Source organism: Cervus elaphus, chromosome 10 (assembly GCF_910594005.1).
Source record: "Cervus elaphus chromosome 10, mCerEla1.1, whole genome shotgun sequence".
NCBI classification, from domain to species: domain Eukaryota; kingdom Metazoa; phylum Chordata; class Mammalia; order Artiodactyla; family Cervidae; genus Cervus; species Cervus elaphus.
The window spans coordinates 50,614,482-50,641,936 of NC_057824.1; the positions used below are offsets into that span (position 1 = coordinate 50,614,482).

General features: G+C 46.2%; 1 protein-coding gene across 1 annotated transcript; it reads right to left on the bottom strand.

Annotated features, from left to right (window-relative positions):
* Positions 1-22,900, bottom strand: ARPC1A (actin related protein 2/3 complex subunit 1A). Its single transcript, XM_043915291.1, has 10 exons — positions 22,749-22,900; positions 17,428-17,520; positions 15,057-15,161; positions 9,724-9,946; positions 7,677-7,784; positions 5,342-5,554; positions 3,023-3,098; positions 2,633-2,826; positions 1,805-1,895; positions 1-398 (listed from the first exon to the last, which is right to left on the bottom strand). Exons 2-10 carry the CDS (start codon positions 17,489-17,491, stop codon positions 360-362), a joined length of 1,113 nt encoding a protein of 370 aa, XP_043771226.1. The 5' UTR covers positions 17,492-17,520; positions 22,749-22,900; the 3' UTR covers positions 1-359.
* Between the last annotated feature and the right edge of the window lie 4,555 nt (positions 22,901-27,455).

Below are 27,455 nucleotides of genomic sequence, written 5' to 3' on the forward strand. Positions count from 1 at the left end.
ACATATTCAGTGTTTTTATTTAATTTTTTTCAGCAGACAATTTACATACCTCCCCACCCCTTCCTTTAAGTTAGTGTTGACAACGTTCCATAATAAACTACTTAAAGAGAAGCTTTGGTCAAGAATGGAATGAAATTGCAAAACAAAACAAAACAACCCCCCAAACAAAACCCAAATCACTGCTGCTTTAAAAAAACCAACACTTTCACCAATTATGTTCAAACGAAACACACAAGGAGGTTTGCGCCATGTGCGTCTTCAGTGTTTGCTGGCGGCGGGCTCCCCTCCCCGTGCGAATGGCGGAGCTGCCCCGGCGCAGCCAGTCCGTCCTCATGCTGGGTCTGGAGGCTCGCTCAGCTTCACATTATCCGAAGACCCTGGATGGAAGACTCTAAGGTCTGGGAGCGGCGGGGAGAACACGGATCATCACTGGGGACTGGCCAGCCTGGCGTTTCACCCACTACCCCACCTGCCTCGGAGCCCCGGACTCGCCAGGCCAGGGCGCCCCCTGCTGGCCCTCCCATGCCGTGCGCTCCCGGCTCACAGGCTCCGGGCACACCCCGGGGGGAGGGCACGTATGTTCTTCTCATCTGTGTCGCTGGCCCCGCACGCCAGTGCCCTGATGGCAGGCACTCCCACTTCTGTAACCCCCACGCAGGCAGTCGGGTACGCAACGCCGAGCGTGGGCTCACCGGGGGACAGACCACAGAGGAGGACGTGCGCACAGGAGAGGAAGGTTGGCCGCAGGGATCAAAAGAGGACGCACTACCCGCCCAGATGGAGCTAATTACACAGGTGCGGAGGCCCCAAAGCGGGCCAAGGTAACAAGCGGGAGAGACTTGTAGGGGCAGAAACATCAATCGTCCTGGAAGCCCTACAGGCAGCGGCAGAGTTCTGTACACGTTTCACTTCGGCGGTTCGGTCCGCCCCCCCCCCCCCCCCCCCCCCCCCGGTTCCTCACCTCCCCCGCCACCGGCCCAGACCCGGAAGCTGGAGGCTGCAGAAGCCTCTGGGGTTTGTCCCTCACTCACAACGCCCTTCCATCCGGCCCCCTAAGCCCGGCTGGTCCAAAACCTCCTGGCCACTCCCCACCATAGCTGGAGGCACGTCCTCGTCACTTGTTCACTAGACTCGGAGCCCAGGCCGCCCACACATCATAGCAGGCGCCTCTCCCAGTGGGTTCCAGAGTCGCCCCGCTGCCCGCAGACACGCCAGGCTCCTCCAGGGGCCTCTGCCTAGCCCACGGTGCCCCCCGTAGCCCAGACCACTCACTACCTGAAACCCACCCCGCCTGAAGAGGCCGCTCAGGCAGTCTGTGCAGCCTCCCCGACCCTGCACTCCCCCGTGGGAGCACAGGCGCTGATTTCTCCCGCACCGAGCTGCTCCCCGACGCCGTCCTCCTCTCTCTCCACCAGAGAGCCCTTCGAGGGCCTTCATGGCCACACCCTCAGGGCCAGCCCCCAGGCCCGGCACCCGAAGGCCGGCAGCGAGTGCTGGTCAGAGGAATCGGTGCGGATCAAAGAAACATAGCTACCGAGTTTGACCAGACTGGGCCCAACCCCGGGCCGCCACGAAAGCAGCGCTCGGCTCCCCGTCGGGGTCTCCACAGACACCCGGGAGAGCGTCCGACGCCTCGGTGAGACAGAGCGGCTTTCTCCTGCTAATGGCCCCCAGGGGCAGCCCAGTGCACCACACTCCTGCCGCGTGCTGCAGGTGACGGCTGGGTTAAAGACACGGGGAACGGTCTTCTCACAAGAAGCATTTAAGCACCAATGAGATGTGTTCTGAGAGCTATAGACAATACCTTGAAATCCCAAATGGTCATGGCTCCGTCGATGCCGGTAGTGCAAAATTTGCGACAATCTTGCTTGTCCACCTCATAAATAGACACTTGGCTGAAAAGAAACACAAGCAGGAGAGACTGTGAGGGACGCGGTGGACAAGCCCCAGCCTTCCTAGACGCGTATCGGCGTTTGCAGGGAGCAAAGTGTCTACCAGTTTCTTTCAGGTGTCTGTGGATATTAGTCTGTGGCAACCTGACTCAGAAAATGCTCAAATGAATTTTATTACCAGGTATCCAGAAAAGAAAGCGACTGCCAAAAGGGAAAAGTTAAGGATGGGTATTAACCTCAGGGATGCAAAGAGAAGCAGGGTGGGTGATCCAGACCAGAGTGCGCCCCGGGGGAGCAGGGGGCAGGCATGGCCACAGTCGGGACAGGCTTTCTGAACAAACTAGAGGCCTCGTGGAGCATGACTGAAATCCACCTGGCTCCTCAGGTCCACCGTGATGCTGCTGAGAAATCTAACTGAATGATCTTACTCGTACACATTACTTGAAATCCAGGATTGAAATGACAACTACAGTTACTTTTCAGACAGGGTACGCCTGACCTTCCCGCCAGGTGCTCCCTATAGAGGAACACGACGTCAGGGCGGCCTCCTTTTGTTCTCAGGCACGTTTCTGAGAAAGGGAGGCTCAGAAGAGGCAGCCTGAGGGCAGGGCCCGTGCTCCGCGGGGGGAACGCCTGCGCACTGACTACGGGTGCGGGTGGAGCTGGCTCTCTGACCCTCACGACCCGCCAGGAAACAGAGGAGCGGCGCCCCCTGGCGGGCCGGGCCGCGCGGCACCTACGTGATGCTGTTCTGGTGTAGCGTCTCCAGCGCCGTGTTGCGGTCCTCGGTCGTGGCCCGCTTGTCCATGTTGCGGAAGCGCTCCATGGCCGACATGTTGCGCTGGATGCTCTGTTTAGGGATGTCCAGCTTGGAGACAAAGGTCAAGCAGCCGCGGTCGTCGTAGTTAAAGAGCATGGGGCAGCAATCGTGGCCCTGAAACAGGGGAGCACTCAGGCCGGGTGGGGGTGGGGGCGGGGGGTGCCCACCAGCTCCCCCAGCGGAATGGTCCCACCACGGAGGCCTCTGGAGCCGTTGCTTCTACGAGGCTGCTGTTCCCTGCACCCGGGCACACTCCTGGTCCCGAGAATGAAACGCAGGGCACATGAGGGAAAAGAAGAGAAATACTTACAGCAGCCACGACGCTGTTCTCTGAGACGAACGACACACTCAGGAGGGGCAGGAACTCCGTCTTCAGAGTTGAGACCCTGAACACGAGAATACCTGTTAACGCGCGCTGGAAGGGGCCGTGCAGCCTCTTCAGACACAGGAGGTGACAGAGGACACGTTCTCAAGGGGCGTCACAGCGTGAAGGACAGACACTTCCTAAGAGGAGCCCTGAGGGGACTTCCCTGGTGGTCCAGTGGCTAAGACCGCGTCCCAATGCAGGGGAGCCCGGATGAGATCCCCTGCAGGGAACTAGATCCCACATGCCGCAGCTGAGCCCCTGTGTGGCCAAATAATAATTTTCTTTTTTTTTTTTTTTAAAGAGAGAAGCCCTGTGACCTCCAGCAATCTCTAGCACAGGCCAGCCCTGAGGTGACCTGGAGCAGCAGGGGCCTCTGCCCCTCTGGCTGTGCCCAGCCCTCCTGGTTCTCTGGCGCCCTGGCCTTGGCCCCCTGCCCCGTTACCCACATGCCCTCCTCCTGCCCACCTGAAGTCCTCCCTGATTTCTGAAACCCAGCCCGAGCCTCCTCAGCCCAAGCAGCTGTCCTGCACCACTGCAGCCTGCAGGGTGTCCCCTCTCTCTGGCCTCCTAGAGCTGACTGTCACGGTCACTCATGGCCAAAGGCCGTTCTCTGACCCCGCCCTCGTCTGTGCCCATAGGGGCTCCTAGTGGGCGGGACCACAGACATTCTCGAAGTCTAGTCTGTGCCCGTCGGGCGCCGAGGCTGCAGTTATGGCCGTGGACGAACAAAACACAGTGCTGGCCAGCCAGGACCTCACACGTGAATGGGCCGTGTGCACGTGTCTGCTTCGTGGCCATCTGGCCAAGAGATGATACAGATACAGCAGCAAATGTGCTGAGTGCTTATGTAGGATTTTATGCATCAGAAATGCATCCTGGTTGTGCTCAGTGGTTGTCTGACTCTTTGTGACCCCATGGACTATAGCCCGCCAGGCTCCCTGTCCATGGAATTTTCCAGGCAAGAACACTGGAGTGGGTTTCCATTTCCTTCTCCAGGGGCTCTTCCCGACCCAGGGATCAAACCTGCGTCTCCTGCACTGGGAAGGACCCCACGGCGCCATGGGAAAGTCACCCCTGTGACCTCTGACTGCCTCCTCCACCAGCAGGGCTGGTATAGGACTGGAGTCCTAACACCTCATCCGAGGCCTTCCTGCGGCTCACGTGGCTCTTACTACGTGAGGATACTTATGTCTGAGATGGAGAAGGGTGGAGGATGTAACCTGACTTGCAGCACCGGAAAAGCCAAATAATAAGTCAGTAGGATGGTAGACAGGGGCTTGTCATGAGCATTTGCTCAGAACTCATTATGTGTTACAATAAACTCTACAGAAAGCAAGCAGCCATGACATCAAGACGTGACTGAAGGACAAGGAGCAAATTACTGTACAGAATGCACAGCATAATCCCACTGGAGTTGAAAATGAAAAGATGTGTGTGTCTATATATGTGCGGAAAAATCTTCTCCAGGACAATGTAACTTAGGATGGGGGCGTGTTTAGTAAAAATACATTCTCTTTGAAACGTCACTTCGCTGCCGCCATGCGGCGGGGGGAGTCAGATGTGACTGGTTCCCGAAACAGGGTGCCAGGTCAGGAAACCCTTATGGGTGGTGCCATCCTTTCCCTCTAGCTGCCAATGGAAAGGATGCACCAGGAAAGAACCAAGATTCATAAGCGGAAAGAACTGCAGTTATCCCCCCTCCCCCTCCAGACATGATCAGCAGACGACAGCTCTAAGGTCTGAAGGATGCCCTCCACCCTCCTCGGGGCTGAGCTGGGGCCTCCTCACCCCAAGTCCCTGCAATCCAGGCCCCTCCAGCGCGTACCTCACGTTGGCTGGCTCCCAGGGGTCGGGTGTCACCGAGGCCGCAGGTGAATGGAGCTCTGCTCACCGACCACAGAGAGGAAGAACACTTCCCCCACTTCGTCTAAGGCTGTGGGACGACACTCACGTGCTGTGAGGGAGTCTCAGGGATGGATTAACTGCCACCTGAGGGATATTCTGGGACCAGGAGGCTCCTTTGGGGGATTCATGATGGGCATTTCCATTAAGAAGTGTTTCTGGAAGGGAGACCTGAATCTTCAAAATCGCCCCAGATGGACCATCTAAATGCATGAAGGTAACTTTAAAGGCTGCCGCGCAGCCTGGATGGGACTTTTATGCTCATGTCCTGCACTTCCACCAGGGACGGGCAGCCTCAGGCCAGCTGCGGAGAGACCCCACGCCGCTCCTCTGTAAGCCCAGACAAAGGCTAACACTCACTGCACGCTTTTTGAGGCGTCGGCAACAGACACGGTGCTGTCGTGGCTGACCCAGGCCAGGCGGCTGCCGCTGGCCGAGAAGCTGACCCCGTGCACCCAGCCGCCGGTGCCGCTGCCACCGAACTCAGACATCAGCTGACCAAAAGGCATCTTGCTGCCCCAGGGCGTGCTGGCTGGCTTCTCATCCACTTCTTTAATGTAGGCAGAAAACACTCTGTGGTTTAAGGGCAGGGAGAGAAGGAAAAAGGGAATGAAAACATCCGTATGTACCACTAGAGACAGGCCACGGGTGGCTGCCGACAGTTGTCCCAAGACGCAAAGGCACTGGCTCAGCAAAACCAAAACCTAATGGAGCAGACCTAAGAAATGTTTGCACTGAAGCAGGTATGTTTGCAATTCGTGCTGATCATGATTTTGTAGTACAGGAAGACTTCATGAAAGCAGTCAGGAAAGTGGCTGATTCTAAGAAGCTAGAGTCTAAATTGGACTACAAACCTGTGTAATTTACTGTAAGGTTTTTGATGGCTGCACGACATCTCTTGGCTTAATTTAAAAAAAGTTAAGGAAAATAATGTATGTATTGGCAATGATCTCATTAATAGCATATGAATAAAAATGTGTATGAATAACATTGTAAAAATTAGTAATTCAGTAATTCTGCTTTTAAGAAGTACAGAGGAAATTTGTATGTTTGTTAATGTTGCATTTATTGCAGCAGAAGTCAGAAGAGTATGTTGAAGCTTTTTGTATTTGCTGTATGAGTATTTTGTAAAACCTTGAAAATGGTTTGAGATAGTAGTACCAGGGAGCATTTCTTATGACTTATTTTATATCACTTGTTTTCCTCATCCTAAAAAGTTTAATAAAATCTGTTTAATTCAAAAAAAAAAAACAAAACCTGACAACGGGCAAGTCCCCACACGCACCTCTCGAGGCGGGGACGGTTCGGCGGGCTGCCTCCGCGTCAGTTCAAGCGTGGCCTACGTCCTGGGAGGCCCTAAGAGGGCGCAGCATCCACAGGTGATGGACACAGAAGCCCTTCCCTCCTGGAGGGCATCTGGGGGAGGACCATGCTGTCCTGCCCGCCCACCGCCGGCCCCTCCCCGACCCATGGCAGACTCTGCTAAATGAGGCTACCCACCACCATTCACAACAACCACGGTCCAGGAAGCCCACACAGACAGGAGAGAGGAAACGATTTGCCACCCTGCAGGAAACCACCGGTACTAACTCATGTGAAGAAAGAAAGGGACATCCCAAGAGAAAGCCAAGGGCAGCCCGGGAGGCTGAGGGGGCAGGCTCTCCCCAGTGTCATCGTCCAGCCTTGACGGCAGGTCTCGTCTGGGATAAAGGCGGGTCCTTTACAGCCTCAGGTCATCGGTCTCCTTCTCTAATTCCAAGACTTAATTCTGTGTGTGAGGCTGTTCTGACCCAGGCGTGGGAAGCAGAAGGGCTGGAGGACCCCTGGGAGTTGGTCCTTCTTGTCCCTTCCGCCCTCCAGTGCTATTTCTTTGTAGGGCTTCTCCTTGAAAACTTCTGAACCCTAAAGACTGCTGCACTGCTTCTCAAGCAGAAGGGTCAGCATTTTCCCAAAAGCACCTGATGCTACCATCCTCCCATCCCACAGCCGAATTCTTACACACATCCTTAAAAAAACAAACCAAAAGAACTTGGGTATTCTTGGATATAAATCACTAGACGGGTTTTCTGGAACATCTCCACACAGCTTACTAAAGAAAGCTGCACCCCATCTCCCAACCCAACTCAGCAAATAATGAAGCAACATTTATTTGCTTTTCTTTTGGTTAAAGGGGGGAAAAAAGCCTTCTTGATAAAGCACAGCTTTAAAAAGCAATTACATTGTATGATCGTTAAAGCTCTCCATAAAGTGGCCCTGTTTCTTCCAGCCCCATGCTCATGACAAATAAAGAGCTTCAACTGAGAAGGAACCCAGTAGCGCCCTGTTCAGCTCTGTTTTGTTAATCTCAGCCTCACTCTGGAACGTGCTGAGTCCGCTACCAGGGTTGTGAGATGAGAAACGGCCTGTGGGGGCGGGGGACCCTGCACCTGCACCCCCCACCCCCGGCCTGGGGATGCTCCGCCAGAGGACACTTCTTGGTTTGGCCCCTCCACCTGCCCCCCTCGCCCTCTTCTTTCTGCCTCCTGATTCCCACGCTTGCTGGCCCTCCTTTTCTAGATCACAGGCTCCTTTCATCTGGAGTCCCTCGTGGGGCCCGACACAGTCCCTTACAAAGGAAAGGGACCAGACACAAACACATGCTGAAGGGTGGAGAACAAGGAGCCGAAGACTGATGCCGCCCCCTGCCTGCTCCCACCTGCACTTGAAGTCGCAGGATCCCGCGGCCAGCAAGACGTTGTTGGGATGCCAATCCAAGCTGAGGACCGTGGAGCGGATGGGCTTTTTAATGTGCTTGCTCACCCACCTACAAAAGGAGAAGACCCATTTCAGCTTACCCACGCATCAAGCAACCATCCCCAAATGACCCACAGATATGTGCCAGGTGAAACCAGCTACACAGGGTTCTCACAGGGCCACCGGGTCTCCTGCTGGAGAGGAGGTACATGTCTGACTCTTGCGACCCCATGGACGGTAGCCCCCCAGGCTCCTCTGTCCATGGGATTCTCCTGGCAAGAATACATGGGAGTGGGTTGCCATGCCCTTCTCCAGGGCCTTCTCCCGATCCAGGGATTGAACCTGGGTCTCCTGAGAGTCCTGCATTGCAGGTGAATTCTTTACTGCTGAGCCACCTGGGAAGCCTAATTCTCTAGCTCCACTCAAAACATTTATGGACTTCCCTGGTATTCCAGTGATCAAGACTCCTCCTTTCCAATGCAGGGGGCATGTGTTCAACCTCTGGTCAGGGAACTAAGAATCCACATGCCAAAAAAGATTAAAGGAAAAAAAAAATCCAACAACCCAAAAATAGTTTATTTATATCTAAGATCAGTCATTATTCTGGCCTAATTCAATTTCTGTCCTTAAACTGCTGCTTAAAAACCAATCCCGTTCTGTTACTCAGGAGCTGGGAGACTCACTCTTGAGCTGGATGCTAGGTCACTTTTCTAGAGAATCTTTCTCACAGGGGCCTTTCTGGAAAACAGACAACATTCTGACATGTTTTGTGCCAGTTATTTTACATTAAAAGCCTTTAGAGGTTTTTTTAGAGTACTTGCATCCCACCAATGAAATATTGTGCCATAGCTGAGACATTCCACTGAACACGCGTCTTGTTCAAGGGACAGTACTGTGTCCTACAGTTAAGCCCAGTTTACCTGCACTGAAACTATTTTTCAATGAATAAAAATGCCAAATCACTGAGGTTGAAGGCTTACCCAGGAAAAAAGCTGCTGTTCCTGTTACAGTGAACCTTCTGAACTATTTCTTGCGGGCGGTATTTTGTTATCCTTATTTTAACAGGTGCTTGAAAGAAAGGCCGCCAGTCTTTTAATTCATAATTCAGTCTTGTTGCAAATTCACAGACGATCAAAATTTCTGGGGTTTTACTAAACTACAAAATGTAATATGATCATCCCTTCCTTTCCTTGTTTCAGACAGGGACACATGAAGAATACTGTGTGCTCGGCTATTTTTAGTACAAACACAAACACTGCCAGTTTCACCCTAAATGACAATTCCATGTTGGAGGGTATTTACCACCCTTTCTGAACACGTGCCACGTAGAGCAGAGTGGTTTCCTTATCAAAGTGAGCAGGAAGGAGTAGTTAAAATCAGTTACTTAGCCATAAAATAAACCCTGGTATCTTGACGGACTCAGCTACAAGTGGTTTACAGTATAAAGAATGTACAACAGGCTGATTTATTTCTGAGATTTTGGTCAACTTTTACTTCAACAGTTTAGATGAGTAAAATGTTATACCAGGACACAGATTTCGTTAGCGAACTTTATCTTTTTTTTAGCAAACTTTAAAGACAGGAGAATACTGCTCTCTGTAGGAATTCTAGATATTTTAAAGTCAACAGAGATAGGGGAAAAAAACCTATTCCTTAGGGCATGGGGACTCTTTCAAGTTTATGATTTATACATCAGGGTAAGAAAATAGCAATGTAGAACAGTGCAGAGTGAGAAGAGTCATAGCACCTTAAAGAACAAACAACTTAGGAGATCAGAACATGGAAACTATAGCTCAATATTAATGTGAGGAAGACGTGAGATTGGACTTAGAAGAAGGAAAAATGCTCAGAGAGAATGGAGAATTTCAAAGGCAAAAAACATCTCTGGATGCAGAGGAGCTGAAGTTATAGTTAAGCCTGTACCCAGTGCCTCAAGAAGTCACCGAGGACACAGCGGTCCAAACGTACAATTCCATAGACAGAAATAAAAATACTCGAACGGTGCTCACCAGTCATTTTCAGACTCGAAGTAACAGACGGAGATGAGTCGTGCTCCGCTACCCACAGCAAACTTGTTCTCTAGCGGGGACCACTTGACAAAAGTGGCCGCCCGGTTAATTCTCAGGATCACCAGGGTTGGCTTCCAGACACCATCCTTCTGACTCCAGACGTAGGCGTTGCGGTCAGCCCCGCAAGTGACGATGCGGTCACTCTTGGGAGCCCAGTCGATACCTGCAAGTGAGATGTGGTGGGCATCTGCTCCGCCTGGCCAGCAACAACAGACGGGGCGCTGGCCGGTGGGCCAGGCTGGAGGTGGGCCTGGGACCTTCCTCCCCAGCCCGTCCTTCCCCACCAATGGTCCTGATCACCAAGGCAAGGGTGCTCCTCTGCAAAGTTCTGAAGCTCAGGATCCTCCGGAGGCCAGGCAGAACAGAGCTTTTAACTGTGGCGCTTACAAACCAAGCAGGGGCATTCTTACCACCCACTCCCATAGCTTGAGAATCCTGATCTGTTTTCTTCCATCATTATCAGATTGGTTTTTCCTTTTGGTCTGAAAGTACCTTTATTCATGCAGTAACAGACCTCAGTTATTAACTGAAAGTCTGCAATATGACATCCAAAGAAAACAACGTACAGGGTGAACGACCTTCAGTACAGAGAGGGGAAAATACAACTTGTGATTCTTCTGAAGGTAGCTGTTACTTAAACAAACCAAAATGCCTTTCCTATATGATACAGGTTCTGTGAGAGTCTTTGAGTATCTGTGGATCTAAACTAGGAAAAGACCTAAACAGAGTCAGGACTGCGCGTGCTCAGTCAGCTGTGTCCGACTCTGCGACCCCATGGACTATAGCCTGCCAGGCTCCCTGTCCACGGGATTCTCCAGGTAAGAGTACTGGAGTGGGTTATCATGCCCTCCTCCAGGGGATCTTCCTGACCCAGGGATCAAACCTCCCTCTCTTAAATCTCCTGCATTGGCAGGCAAGTTCTTTACCACTAGTGGAACCCCAGTACCACCTGGGAAGCCTCTATGAAGGATCCCAAAGTCCAGGTCAGTTTGTTATACACCAAGAGTAAAATCTGCTATGACTCAGTCACTTTATATTTTCTGATGAAATATTTTCTATAGATACAATTTAACATTAAAGTTATAGAAATACCACTCATACATTTTTATTATAGGTATTTCACTAAAAACAATCAACATTCTTAACATTTATATGAAAAAATAAGAATAAGTCTCCATTAGTCATAAATCACAGTGACTTTAGGAGTGTGAGAAGTTTATATTCATTCACCTACCGGAGTAGTCAGCTCAATTATTCATACCACTAAAAGGAAAAAGATGGGGGAGTGTATTCTCAGTGATGTGCATTTTTGACTTAAAATCCATTCATTACAGGATAGCTTTGCAGCCCTCTTTATTAGATTTAAATTTTTATTTTTAACTACAACAGCAAACCCACATATTATCACAAGATACACATCACAACGGGGCATACTGGAAAGTAAAAAAAGCTCTATTTCCATTCTCACATCTACACATGTTCCTCCCTCAAAGGATACTAATATCATGGCAAACATTTTCTTCTGCTTTCAGTAAATTACCAGTGGTTATACGTTATGTTAGAACACTGATCTCATCTCAATAATTTCTCAAAACATCCTTTTGTTATATGTTTGATTTCCAATCACTTATTATTAATAGAACAGATAAAATCAAAATGAACATTAAGGCACATACCTTCTTGCTCTGGTTAAATGATCTACGATAAATTCCCAGGAGTGTAATGCAAAAACACATACTTGTTAAAAAGTGAAGAAGGCAAATGGTCAGTAAAAGGCAAGTTCTTATCTCTTGCTAATTTAGTGCTGCATCTTTTTTTTTTTTTTCTGTTTTCCTGCCATCAGAAGACTTGAAAAGGAAAGGAATCAAGCATCATCCTGTCTCTCCTTTACAAACTGTATCTCAGGATAACCAGACAGTAAGTGAACCTAAGTGTCTCTTTTATAAATGCATTCCAATTAACAGAGAAGAAATGCTAGAGCGTATTACCATGGTGCAGCCACTTCCAAATTAGTGGAAAGGGAAAAGATCATCAACAGTTGCTAACATCACAGAAAGAAAGGTGACCAGACATTGTGTGCCTCCTTCATGAACCTGCCATCTCCTAACTTCAACTGGCGAGTCACAGGGAACAGGGGACAAAGAAATAACGTGAAACAATGAGTGCCTGCGGTCTGCGAGACCCGGGCTCTGGAAAACACTGCAGGACAGACAACCTGATGTCTCAATGTTCTTAACAAGTAAATAGCAAAGGAAAAGAAAGAAGGAACCCACACGCTGGAGATACATCAGTTAATCACAACCTTATGAGGATGCCAATTAAAACAGTTGACGGTTGTATTGGTTATTGTTTGATGAATCCTTATCTTTTAGAGACAGGAACTGAATTATGAGATGAGGCAATGTCTGGGATGTGCTTGAAAACAGTACAGGAAGAAGGAAAATGAGTTGAGAACAAGACTGGCTACCAATCAGTAATTGTTGACTCTGAGTGACGGGTATATAGGGGCTCATTGCATTACTCTTTTATAGGCCATCTGCTTAAACTGTCCACAGTAAAATCTTTTTTTAAGGATGGTGATCAAATATTTAACAAAAAAGAATAAATTCAAAGAAAAACACCAGAACCCTGTTATCCTTTGATGCATGCCATATTCTTTTCCTCTGTATTACTGAGCAGACTTTTCTTCAGAGGGGCATTTTCTTTTTCCATAGTTACTATCTCTCTGAGAAAGGATGTTTGATCTTTGGTCTCCTGCCACAGAGTTATATTTAGACTTTTCCAACAACAGTTTTTTTTTCAGATCTAAAAAAGAAAAATGTCATTTGAGCATCTGGACAGAAAACAGGCCGAAGTTCAAAGGATTCCCAACGAGAAGCAGGGGAGAGAAAGGACATAACTATTTCACTTTCTTGGCTAGTTCTCTGCTCTTTCATCTTGGCCTTTTCTCATTTTTCCAGTATTTCCTAATGCTAAAATTCCAATTTAAAATATGAGTGTGCTTATTTTTAGGCTGCAAGGCCACCAGCAAAGGGACTTAATGGAAATAGGCCAAACCTCATAGAAATAAGGCCGTGGGAAAGAAACAGCAACCAAAATAGAAATTATGTCTTTGGTGCTGGTTTGGTAATACAATCAGTTGGCCCCTGACTGGCATCACACACACATCACTGGTCAAAGCCAGAAGGGACAGTCATGAGTTTTTGCTGGGGACACAATCTAAGGGGTGCAGGCCAAAATATGCTGATTTTCTCTGATGGGGGAAGGATATCTTTATGCTAATCAGAATCAGAGGCAAAACTCAAGGGTCCCAATTAAAAAAAAAAAATTTACCATCAGTCCCTGTGCTGCCCACTTAAGCGCAAAAATTACTGCAAGGAGAACGGAGACCCAAGACAGAGGTGAGAAATTTGTAATTGAAATGTTATGGACAGTAAGTTTTGATGTGCTTGGCCAAATTGTTGAAAGCAAGAGGCTGAATCACTCAGCCAGAAAACAGGATAAAAAAGAAACTAGTTAAGGGTCAAAGAATAAAGAGTTCTTCCCGAACACAGAAATAAGTATGTTTTTTTTAAAAAAAGCCGTCAGATAGGATTTCCCAGAACAGTAATACATTCTCTTGAAACCTGGCATCAAGAAACAGTTCACTAAGTTCTGAAAACCTTTGTAAAAATTCTCCGTTTTCCTCTCTCCTTTACTTGACGCTTCCTAACAACACTGCTCTGATGTTACCTCTCCCCAGCTATTCATTGAGAGTTTCTGTCAAAGATGAACGTTACTGCACCCTTAGGAATCTGCCTCAGAACCAGTGCTTTAAGATCCAGTCTTTACATACTGACAAGAAAAAAAGACACGAAAATTCAATGGAGGAGTGGTTAGGAGTTATGAACAGTGAAGTCATGAAAAAGAAAACCCGGCTGGCTAATAAACAGCAGCTCAACCTTTCTATGAACCAGGGAAATGCAACTCAGAGAGAGACCGCAGCTCACTCATCGGCCAGTCCAACTGGGGAGCCGATGGGGAGACCAGTTCTAGCCTGGGGAGACCAGCTCTCCTATCAGGGCGGGTGGGGTGAAGGCAAGCTGACTACGCCTGGTAAGGCTGAGATCTGCATACCCCTGGGGTGCAGCAAGTCTCCCAGAGACAAACATTCACTCCTGGACGGAGATCTTCCTAGGCATGCTCAATTTAGCACTTCAATGTCACAAGGAAAAAGTGGAAACAAATGTTTTTCAGTGCAGGAATAAGTAAACAAATGAGGCATGAAATGCTAACCAGCGGGTAAAAGGAATCAACTGGATCTACCTCCACCTACATACTTCCCTCATGGCTCAGCTGGTAAAGAATCCGCCAGCAATGCGGGAGACCTGGGTTCAATCCCTGGGTCGGGAAGATCCCCTGGAGAAGGAATGGCTACCCACTCCAGTATCCTGGCCTGGAGACTTCCATGGACTATTCCATGGGGTCGCAAAGAGTCAGACACCACTGAGTGACTTTCACTTTCATCAACCCAATGCACATGAGTCTGAGCAACCTCCAGGAGACAGTGAAGGACAGGGAAGCCTGGCATGCTACAGTCCCTGGGGTCTCAAAGAGTTGGAAACAACTGAGTGACTGAACAATAACATATACATGCAAGTGAAACTATAAAAAACAGACGGGGACAGTGTCATACCAAATTTCAGACTGCCTTCTGGGGGACAGGAATGGGAATGGGAGGGAGAGGGAACGTTACCATTATCTAGAATAACACTTCTTATAATCCAGTCTTTAGTTTCCCAAATTTTCTGGCACAGGAAAAAAGATAAACAGCGGCTAATTCTGGGTGGCAGGAATATGGGTATTTGTTACACGCCTCTTTGTCCTTTTCGATATTTTGGAATGTCTTCCTCGCCCCAAAGACAACATACAGGAAAGTCTGGGAAGACACGGCGTTCCCTCGGGACTTGCGAACACGGCTTGGCTGGCAGTTTCACCCAGCTGACGTGCTGTCTGGTTTTCGCTTTCACGTCTCATCTACATCTAAGCTGTTTAGTCCCCAGAGGTTGTGTTTTCAGTAACACTAGCAGAGTTCTGTGTACCAGCGGAGCTCAGAGACACACTTCAAAACCGAGGTCACTATTAAGTTATTTTCTCAAATTTTCTAAAGACGGCTCAGTAAGCACCGCATGACTCTGAGCAGGGTGGTTGGCTGACTTCACTAGGCTCTCTGTCTACAAGAGCGTGCTGCGCGGGGAAATGCTGCCCTGAGCCCAGGTAACCTCTCCATTTACCTGTGATGTGTCCATTGTGTTCCTTGAGTTCATGAGCTTTCACCCACTGGCCCCCGTTCTTCTTATAGATGTGGACTTCGTGATTATTGGGGCTAAGGGCGATCTCTGGAAAAAAAGAAAGTCAAAGGTTAATATTTGAACTTGTCACCAAAAAAGGTATCTGTTACAGTGGGCTTTTTTTTTTTCCAGGCTGTGCCACATGGCTCATGGGGATCTTAGTTCCCTGACCAGGGATTGAACCCAGGTCTTGGTAGTGAAAGTGTAGAGTACTAACCACTAGGTGACCAGGGAATTCCTACAGTGGACATTTTATTTATCTATTTATTTATTAAAAGAAAATTTTTTTTGCCTCACTGGGTAGCATGTCAGGCAGCATGTGGGATCTTAGCTCCCCAACCAGGGACTGAATCTGCACCTCCTGAATTGGAGCGTGACCACTAGACCACCAGGGAATTCCTACAGTGAGCATTTTAAAAACAGACTGAAGAAAAAAAACAAAACAAAACAAAACAAAACAAAAAAAACAGACTGAAGGAAGGAACGGGAAGGCAGTTCTAGAAAATGGTTTCCAATATTGGCCCCTGAAGAATTCCTTTATTATTTTTACCTCTACTTGGAGCCCATATATTAAAATGTTTTAAAGAGAAACTAAAAATTTCATTTTATTAGAAACATACACATCTGTCAATTAAGGATTCTAACCAGTAACTGCAAGGAGATCCAACCAGTCCATCCTAAAGGAGATCAGTCCTGGGTGTTCATTGGAAGGACTGATGTTGAAGCTGAAACTCCAACACTTTGGCCACCTGATGCGAAGAGCTGGCTCATTTGAAAAGACCCTGATGCTGGGAAAGATTGAGGGCAGGAGGAGAAGGGGACAACGGAGGATAAGAAGGTTGGATGGCATCACCGACTCAATGGGCATGGATTTGGGTGGACTCCGGGAGTTGGTGATGGACAGGGAGGCCTGGCATGCTGTGGTTCATGGGGTCGCAGAGTCAGACATGACTGAGCGACTGAACTGAACTGAACCAGTAACAAACAAACAATACTACTATACTGAACTGATATAATTTTGGTCCACAGTAAAATATTTGACGTTTTAGTTTACCCGTCCAATGTTACGAATGATAAATGATAAATTTCTGTAGACTTTCTGAAACACTGCAAATGGCTTGTAGGTTCTTATTGCTCTCATGAACCAAAATAGGAACCACTAGTTTATTAAGGAAAAATACCTTTGAGTCTACTGATAAAATAAATTGAAGTTTTTCTTTACAATAAAGTCAATATAAATCACAAAATACAAATCTGTTTTGAAGAGAAATCTCTTCGACCAATCTAAAATATTAAGAATATACATATATAATGGATTTTTGAACTTATACAATATTTTTCTCCTTTCTTGTTCATCCATTTTTAAAAAATAAAAATTGATTTCTTAAAATTAAAGTCTATGACCCAAACTCTAGGTCAATCATTTAACAGCTCCCTCATCTATCATATCCCCTTTTCTTCACTCCTTAGGAAAGCCACATCTTAAAGATGAAACTATGGAATAAATACTAGCTCTAAAATTCTAAGACTTTAAGTGCTTTCTGGAAACCAGTTACTTATTTCTTTAAATTTCCAGGATGTGTATAGGGATTTCAAAATCCAAATCTAAATTTAAACTTGAAAACTATGTTTCAGATTAGAATGTGGCATAACAAAAATTCTGACTTAAGATACTGAGCTTATCAACTAGTTTAAATGAGAAAAATTATAACTTGTGTTCCTATTAAACACAATTGAAAATACTCCAAAACCCTATTCAGATGGGACAGTAGAGACAGAATTATAGGAAACTAAGCTATGAAGCTTTATGACGTGATCACAAAACAGAAGCTCTAGATTCACCATTCTGCCAGGGGTTCAAATATCCATATAGAGGCCCATATCTAGGTTTTCACTTTACTCAACAGCAACCTGAAGTATACTGTTTATGTGCCAAAGATTCACCTAAAAATAAGAGCAAACCGGGGCTCCCCTGGTGGTCCCGTGGCTAAGACTGCTCTCAGGGCTGGTCACCCGGCCTCGATGCCTCATCAAGGAACTAGATCCCACACACGGCAACTAAAGATCCCACATGCCCAGACAAATAAATAAATTCATTAAAAAAAAAAAGTAAACCAAGTCTGAATTGCTTTAAAAGAGATAATGAAGCTACAGATTCAAAGTAATCCTTATCAAAATCCCAGCTGACTGACCAAGTTCTCTGAATCTACGTCCCGTTTACATATGACACTGAAATATGTGATTCTTAAAAAGGCCAACATCTAAGAGAATCAACGGTACCGAAATAAAGGAGCAAAGTCGATGGCATACTTACGGGTACGATCCCTGTTCCAGGCATGACAGGTGATTGGCTCCAGTAAAAACTGATGCAGGGACATTATTCTTAGTGTTTTCAAAGGATAGAAAGCTGCAACAAGAAATAGGAAAAAAAAAAAAAAAGAAATAGAAAAAAGCATTTAAAGGAGTAGGCAACCCGTATTTAAGTTTTCTGGGGATCCTGAAATGTTTGGGGGATAAATAAAACATTATTCCCTTATTAAAAGAGAATCAATCTCAACTTCAAATCTTAATCATTTAAATACAGTTAGCACTGTAACCACCACTGTGGAATTTATTCTGTCAAGGGTCATCAAAGGACTCTAAAACCATGAGTTACGGACTGTTGGGGTATGAGATATTCACAGTCTCAAAAGACCATCCCTCAGATTATTTACTAACTGCAAACAAAAAAAACATGCCTTTACAATAAAAAAAAAATCTGTCAGTCACTACCTTAGCCAAGTAATCTATCTTAGTATCGTTAAGTAGTGGAACAACATAATCTGATGGGCTTCCTGAAGGGAGGCAGTTTGAAGTGCACACCGCTTATAAGCAGTGACCACTTAATACTTGACCACTTAATACTTCCAAGAGAGCAAAAAGGGGCACTGTTAATAACTGTGCCATGAAAACAGGACACAGGGCTACCATGAAGAAGCCTGGAAATAAAAGAGATGGTGAACCTACCTATGAAATATTTATGCCAAACATTTATCCTAAATCCACTCAAGATCCAGACCTAATTTCTAGTTTATAGGAAATAAAGGAGAGTGGACTTAGTTAAATAACATAAAGGGGAAACAGTGAAAACCATAAATGTGTGTCATCCTATAAAACAACTGACCTGGACTATTCAAAAAAGGTGGGAGTCAGGGTGGGATGGCTGTTTTAAAATTTTTTCTTTTTAAAAAAAATCATTGAATTGTACACTTAGTATTTTATGTGGGATCTTAGTTCCCCAAGCAGGGACTGAACTCCTGCTCCTTCTGTTGAAAGTTCGGAGTCTTAACCACTGGAGCACCAAGGAAGTCCCTGGGGGTGGTTGTTCTAGATTAAAAGAGCTATGAAAACCAAATTTGATAAATGAAACTTGACTGTAAATCCACATTTTTAAAATAGCCATAAAAAATATATTTTGTAAAATAGGAAAAATTTGAATTTAGACTGCTGCTGCTGCTAAGTCACTTCAGTCATATCCGACTCTGTGCGACCCCATAGACCAGGCTCCGCCATCCCTGGGATTCTCCAGGCAAGAACACTGGAGTGGGCTGCCATTTCCTTCTCATAACATGGAATTATTTTCCATTTCTTAACCATGATAATGTGTGTGTTAGTCGCTCAGTCATGTCCGACCCTTTGAGACCCCATGGACGGTAGCTCGCCAGGCTCCTCTGCCCATGGGATTCTTGAAGCAAGAATACTGGAGAGGGTAGCCATTCCCGTTTCCAGAGGAACTTCCTGACCCAGGGATGGAATCCGAGTCTCCTGCATTGGCAGGCAGATTCTTCACCACTGCGCCACCTGGGAAGCCCAACTATGATAATGGTTGCCCATAGGTAGGAGAATATTCTGACCCTTAGGTGGTAGAGATGAAGTCTTTAAGGATGAAGTCCTCTGTAACTTATTTTCATTCCTTCAGGACAACAAAGTAGATGTATAAAAGCGAATGTGGCAACATGTTAACAACTGGTGAAGATTAGGCAGGTTTGTTATTTATCCTCTAAACTTGTTATTGTAACTAAATGAAAAGCAGAGTTGGTGAAACGTCATTAAATCAAAAATCATATCAAATTCACTATTTTACAGGCATCCAAATCTAGACAGACTGATGAAGCAACCTTTACCTGAAATAGGAGAAATTTTTTCAAAGCAGCCAGGCACCGACCCCCACCCACCCATCATCCCCTTAAAATCATTTCTACGAGGCATTCTCACAGCACTGAAGTTTCAATGCTTAAGTACAAGTCAAGTCAACTTAGGGTGGAGACAGAAATGTGAGATAGGAATTCTGATGCAAGCAGGAAATGAATGGGAAGGCCACCAGAAGGTTATGAGGTGAACAATAAGAATTCAGCAGACAAAGCAGAAATCAATCTCAGTGGAAAGCAAAGGAAATGCCTCTGCTAATTGTTGTAAAGGAATCCAAGGGTCAAAAAGAGATAAATATACCCTGAAATAAAACATCTGATATCTTGAACTGGCTAAGAAATGTCAGTGTTTTCCATTCTATTCTAAGAATGACAATATTTAGGTCATTAATCAAAAAAACTTTACTTCTTTATTTATGGCTGCGCTGGGTCTTCACTGCTGCAGGAGGGCTTTCTCTAGTTGAGGAGTGGGGATCATTGCAGAGCACAGGCTCTAGGGTGCACAGGCTTCAGAAGCTGTGGCAAGCAGGCTTAGTAGTTGTGCATGGGCTTAGCTGCTCCGTGGCATGTGGAATCTCCCCAGACCAGGGATCAAACCCATGTCTCCTGCATTGGCAGGCAGATTCTTAACCACTGGACCACCAGGGAAGTTCAAGATCATTCATTTTTTTTCACTTGTACATGTTCTGCAAGTTGCAACTCACATTTGAAGTCTCTAACTGAAAATTAAATTTTTTAAATGAATTCAAGTGAGACTGCCTAAATTTCTTCTGAAAAATAAATTTCCAGATGCTCAGTGATTGAGTCTTTTTCTCTGATGCTTACGCATTACAAAAGGCTTTACTCAGTTACTCAAAATAACATTATATAAAGATATGCAACAAATATATCCTTAACTAAAAGCAATTTAGTTAGAAAAGGTGCAGATAAAGGCTTTCTCATTCTAAAACTCAGGGCTATAAGCAATGGAGCAAAGCCTTCAAAAGAGGTAAACATTTACTCAATGGCATAATTAACTTCTAAAATTGCGCTTCTAATTTTGTTATATCATTCAGGTTCCATATTTGGACCTACACTCAGGACCTGTACTTCTATAATCTGTGGCTATTTTAAGTCTGTAGACCAAGACAACATTCATGTTCATCCAATTCATAAGACACCACCAGTAAACACAGCATGTGTTCATGAAACTCAGTGAAAGTAGAATAATGACAGCTTGGGTGTTTTTTTTCATCAAGAAAAAGAAACCTTCTGTCCTAGGGTGATAATTATCATTTCTAAACTGTGATTTCTACTTCAGTGAAATCTGGAAAGCTTGTCTTAGGACAGAGAGAAGAAAAAGGGACAGACAAAAAAGGTGATGACATTAACAAACTTCTACTGATGACCTTTTAATGGCCAGCATGGAGGGGGAGAGAATGACTTCTCTGTAGCACGATATGACTCCAGGGGACCCCTCCATCCCTCAATTCCTTTCTCTACCTATCACTTGAGTCGTCCTGATGTTTGGTTAGCCATGGGCAGTGGAGCCAAGGGGACCTGGGTTTGAATCCTGGCTTTGACACACACTAGCCAGGAAACCCCGGGCAGGTCACTCGCTATCTCCAAAACTCATTTTTCTTCATCTGTGAAATGGACATAGAACTGACATCGCAAGGCCAGTGGCAGGAGGATTAAATGAGAGAACACATGAACGTATGTGGTTCAAAGCCTACCCCAAAAGAGATGCTCAATAAGTGCGTTCCCTTTCTCCCTCTGACCCAAGGTCTTTGAACCAGCCCCAGAAATACACCCCAGGAGTACCCTCTGAATTGGAAACACCTACACAGGCTTTACATTCCTGGCCCTGGAGCTTTATAGTAATTGTACAGTGGGGATGTCAGTTTTCTACTTAGGGTCAGTGTTCGAGACTGTGATTCATCCAGTTTCTAATTGCTCTCATCACCCAACCCAGCAATACTAGGTGCTCTGACAAGGTCACCACACCCTCCACAGTGTTCAGAGACAGGTTCCAATTCCAGCCTCACCAGCAGACTAAACCTCATTAGGCAGAACCTGTTTCGGCATAGGATTAGTTAACTAGATGGAATTACTGATCCTCTCCCTCCTAGCAGATTTATTTTTCCAAGATGATCCCCTCCTTTAACTGTGATAAGCAGATGAATTAACCTTGGAAGGTCTCCGAATACTTTGAGTTAGAAGCAGCCACTTAGACCTACTCCCTCACATGGCAAAAATATCCTCCTGAATGATACTCTCTCCTTTTTTTTTTTTTTTTTAAATACCTGAAACACCCAGGGTCTACTGGATACTAAAAGGTTAGATTTAAAAACTGATTAAAGAAAGAGGGCAGAACTAGGATAATTTAGGTAATTTCGGTAAGGAGTTGAAATAGATAAAAGTAGGTTAGCACTGCCTTCTAGTTCCAAAGCCCCAGTATGAGAACAGATGGCTTTATAATCAAAGATTCTAAACTACAATGTATTAAGGGCCTACCATATTCCCAGCAGTGGAGCAATACCGGGTTGGGGCCAGAAACATAAATTAATCTGACACTTCTCTGGTCCACAAATCTAGGGGGAGAAGGGTAGAAGAGGAAGGGAAGACACATAGAAAGAGAATGTAAGAAGCACGAATAAAACTTAATTGAGCACATACTAAGGGACAGGGACTATCCTAAGCAATTTATGCAAATAAGCTCACTGGAGCTCAGAAACCCCTTAAGGATCTTAGTAATGTAGATGAGAAAACGGGGATTCAGACGAGCAATCTTCCTAGGGTCATCCAAGCAGTGGTGGTGCCAGGATGGGAGGGAGGTTGGGCATTCCGACTGGAGGATTAGAATGATACAGGCGCTAAAAAAAAAAACAGGTTTCATGGAGGAGTAGGAGCGCAGGGGTTGACCATGACTTAGAGGAAGGCGGCACTCAAGCGGGGAGATTCTTAAAGAACTCGGGAGAGGCTTCTTCTCAGGTTCGGAAAGCTTCCCCCTACAGCTGAAGGATATATGCAGGGCTGCCCTAGACAGGAACAGACATTCCAGGGGCGCTTACTGCGCTCAAGGGACCCTATTCTAGACGCTGAAGAAAGGAATGAACTGTGCCTCGCGACGCGCGATCGGGGGTGGGGGTGGTGATCCCATTCACTACAATTTTAGCGCCTGTAATAAATGCCCACAATGGAAGCGCAGGAGAAGCAGTCTTTCATTCTGGCACTGGAGGAGGATCGGAACTTGAGAGAGGGATCTGGGCGTGTGGGGACCCCAGGATTCGGCAGGCCCCTCAGAGAACACCGGCTCCCCGCCCCCTCCCCCGGCCCGCCCCTCCCCTCCGCCTCCGGGCCCCGCGGCCTAAGCCCCCGCCTTGCTGCCCCCGCAGGTTCAGATCGGGAGCGAGGCCGGGCCAGGGGAGGCCAGCAGGGCCCGAATCTCGCCCCTGCTGCCCCTTACCTGGGATCGGGGCGGTCCGGACGGGCTCGGAGCGTTGAATTCGCGGACTCTGGTCAGTCGACGCGAACAGGCTCCGGCGGGCGCGGGCGGAGGACCGAGGCCCAGAGGGAGAGGCTGACAGATCCCGGAAGTGGCCACGGCGCCTGCGCGGCGCGGCGGCGCGGGCTGTCAGCGCACGCGCGCCGTTGGGCGCGCGCGCCGCGGGGAAGGGTCGGGCGGCTCTTCAGGCGGGGAAGGCGTCGGGAGAGCTCTGGACGCTGGTAGCTGAGCAGCGTGGACCTCTTAGTGCTTTCCTCGCAAAATGTCCTGAGACTTGCGGACCGAAGTGTGGAGCCTTGGCGCTTTCACAAGTGCTTTGGCCACGGAATGAATTCCTGAGAATTGGGACCTTTTGAGCCAAACGGACCGACAAATCCCTACCGTTTTTTCCTCCTTCTGTGAGGAGGCCTCTTCAGAGCCCGCCTTCCCTCTGTGGAGGTCTCTGCAAGGAACGTTCTCTACCCTTCTTGGGTCAGAATCGTTCCTTGCTCCCGAGGCGGCGCCACAGGACCGAGGAGTTGAGGGAGTTCAGCCGCCCCCCAAAACACAGGAATACAGTGACCTGAACCCCTCTTTCCACCAGACTGGCTGCCCCTGATCTCAGAGAAATTATGGACCAGCTCTCCTGGCCCCGGGGTGATTGACCTGGAGACTTGTCAGGTGATGTTCACCACAGAGAACTTGTCAGATTCCCGACTTCACAGCCACACATACTGTCTTCTCTGGGGCTGTTGATGCAGCGCTAAATGCCCTGGACTAATTGGTGTTTTTGGTCCCTTGGCTGCAAACTGTTTGGTCTTAGGGCGTAACAGGGCACTTTGAGAGTGGAAAGATCATTCATTTTCAGTTAATTACTCCCTCCTGGAGACAGCATCCTGACAGAGGAAGGTCCGCACGTGGAAGCGAGGATTCCTCCTATGCCTCCAAGTCAGATGAGCGAATCCGGAAGTATGTAGAGTTGTTACCCAGAGTCAAAATACCAACAGTGTTTTACTTAGATCCCACCTCTTTACAAAGGACAGTTTCTTCTTTGAAGGGGTTGTCTGGGTAAATGAGGGTGACACATACAAGTCAATAATACCAGACTCTTTGTGATAAATGACAAGGTAAGAGATAATTTAGCCCCAGAAGAGTAACAATGAGACATTTAATGTTAATCACTGATTCTATCTTTTGAGTTAATATTTTGCATTTCAGTCTAAACAAAGCTTACCATTCGATACATTTTCTTTCATATTTTATGAGCCATTCTGGATGGTAGACTCTTAGTTCCTCAGGGGCTCTTAAGTGAAACCATCATGTTCTATAACTGAGAAAACAGGACCAGAGGTTTTTGAGACTCCAGTAAGATTTTTATGGAAGTCAGTGGCAATGCTGACATGATTCCTAGTCCAGAACATCGCCCCCTAAGCCCATCATGGTCTGCTGTAAGAACCTTGGAATTACAAGGAAATCAAATTATTCTTAGTGTGTTTTTTTAAGACTACTGTGATGACCCTGATCTAGTATCCAACATGAGGACTGTGCCCTTTAAAACAATCAATTCCAGGGATGTTGGTACTTAGAAATGGGAAACAGGAGGAAGGGAGCAGTTGGACACTGCTATGGATGATTTTATTTGCATTATTGATTCATTTGGAATTGATTTTATCAAGAGCGCGCCCCTCTTGTCTCATTGTGCTTTCTTCTTTATGTCTGGATGTAGGATCTCTTTTTTGGTAGGTTCCAGTCTTCTTTATTGTTGGCTGTTTAGCAATTAGTTGTAATTTTGATGAGCTCTTTAGAGGCAGTGAACTCAAGGTCCTACTACTCTGCCATCTTGTCCCATCCTCCTCAGTTGGAATTGGAATAGGACTAGATTGGAGTTTTGGTGGAGCTTCAAGTCATCAAACAATGAATATTCACCAAGTGCCAAGTATTGTCAGGCATTTTGTGCAGTGTATAGAAGAGTTGGGTGAAATTCCACTGTCCTCAAGGAACTTAGAGACTAGGGTGAAACAAGTTCACAGATGTCTTAAGTAGAAGGAAATGCATAGTACCTCGAACCTGGAAATGCCTAGTTAATGTCTGTTGAATGAAACGATGAATAAAGGAAAGTCTTGAGATTTCAATTGGTCACTCCCGATTGTGAATGGAAAAGGGGGTTTGTACAGATAGGAACATCAAGAATATAACCAATCATACGTTGGAAAGATTATGTGTTTGCAAAGATCTAAGAATTTCCTTCTGTTCAGGAAACTTTTGATACAGTATCTGGAATGTGGATTTGGAGAGAAAGAAGATTGGTTCTTGCTTGTGCCACCAGCTGAATGACAGTGAGCACTTACTGCCAATCTGCCTCCACTTCTGTCTCTTGCATGGATTAATGCTAGCCACCTATTCCCCACAAGACTCTTGAAAATATTATTGAATCAATGCCTATAAAAGTTATAAGTTAATAGGAACTTCTCTGGTGGCCCAGTGGTTAAGACTCTGTGATTCCACTGCAGGAGGCGTGCGTTTGATCCCTGGTCCTGGAACTAAGATCTCACATGCCATGTGATGTGGCCAAAAAGTTAAAAAAAAAAAAAAAAAAAAGTTAACAAAAGGACAAAACCATGAATGAATACTCTGTGTTAATAATCCTTATGATTTAGATATTGTCCCAAGTGCTGGGTATGGTCCTAAGGAGGGAAAATTTCCTGTAGAAAAGGTCTTATACAATTCAGTGCAAAGAAATTGAAAAATGCATGCAGATTTTTCCACTCTAGGCTGATCATCCAGTCTATTTCTGTAATGAAGAGGTGGGGCCAGTTTATGGGGTGTCTAGGGAAGTAAGATAGTCTCAGATGGCTTCCCTGGTGGCTCAAACCGTAAAGAGTCTGCCTACAATGTAGGAGACCCAGGTTCAGTCCCTGGGTCGGGAAGATCCCCTGGAGGAGAGCATGGCGACCCACTCCAGAATTCTTGCCTGGAGAATCCCATGGACAGAGGAGCCAGCTACAGTCCATGGTGTCACAAAGAGTCGGACACGACCGAGCAACTAATGCATAGCTGATTTACAATGTTGTGTTAGTTTCAGGTGTTCAGCAAAGTGGTTCAAAGACTGATCATCCAGTTCATTTCCGTAGCACAGAGATGGGACCAGTTTATGGGGTGTCTATGGATGTAAGCAACTTCACTTTCACTTTTCACTTTTATGCATTGGAGAAGGAAATGGCAACCCACTCCATTGTTCTTGCCTGGAGAATCCCAGGGATGGGGTCGCACAGAGTTGGACATGACTGAAGTGACTTAGCAGTAGCAGTATCAGGGATGTAAGAGAGTCTCAGATGTATGTAAATAGCATGCTATCACAAATACCATACTTAAAAGAGCAAGCATATAAGCATACTTATGAATTCAAAGTATCATTTTCCTAATTTGATAAGTGAAATCTGTAGTCACCAGCCTGTAAATCTCCTGAAGGGCCACTTCTTACACATTTTGTTTCTAACACATTTTTAAAGTGTTTTTTATGCAATCTATTATTTTTTTAAAAAGATAGTATGATAGCTTAAAAGAGTTCATTAACTTTGGAGATAAATAGAACTGGGTTCAAACTCTGACTCTGCAGTTTACCAGCTACAGTACGTATGTAACTTTGGGCAAGTCAGTCAACTTCTCTAAGTTTCCATCAAATAAGGATAATAGTTTTCAGGTCTTCTCTTGGATTCATTTTTTTAAAAAATTTTGGCACCCCATGTGGCATGTGGGATCTTAGTTCCAAGTGGCATGTGGATTCCCCATGTGGCATGTGGGATCTTAGTTTCCTCTGCCAGTGAAAGTGTAGAGTTTTAACCACCGGACCATCAGGGAGGTCCCAGTAACCATTAAAAAAAATTACCCGATTTGTCATATTTATTTTGCTGAATCCTATTGCATTAATGATATGTCTTTTACACATTTACATTGTTTATTTGCTTTATGGTACCTGCCTATTAAAGATAATATTTAATTCTCATCAAATATAGTGCATGTCATGTACTGCTCAACAAATGTAATCACCATGGAGGTCATTAAGCGTTAGATAATTACATAATTAGTGTTTAAAATGTTTATATTATGTGGAAATGTTTGAAGAATTGTTTTATAGGTGTTTAGAAGGTTTTTGGTGATATCTTTTTTTTTAAGTTGTGTTTATTTTATTTTTGGCTGTGCTGGGTCATTGCTGCGCGGGCTTTTTCTCCAGTTGTGATGAGCAGAGACTCCTCTCTAGTTGCGGTGCACAGGCTTACTGCAGTGGCTTCTCTTGTTGCAGAGTATGGGCTCTAGGCATGAGGGCTTTGGCAGTTGTTGCTCCCAGGCTGTAGAGCACAGGCTCAGTAGTTGTGGCACATGGGCTTAGTTGCTCTGGCGCATTTAGGAATCTCCCTGGACCAGGATCGAACCCATGTGTCCTGCATTGGTAGGTGGATTCCTTACCACTGAGCTACCAGGGAAGCTCCTAAAAGTTGGTTTCTAAAAAATATCTGTAGAAAAAAAGTATTATGGGATCACTGCTCCAAAACCTCAGGATACATTTTTCATTAGCCTAAGCCAGATTTCAGGGTTCAGAGGAGAGAACAATCCCTTATAATAGCCAGCAAGTTCCCTTCCAGTCTTGTGGATTTACCATACCTCAAGGTTGGCCTTTTCACAACAGATCTC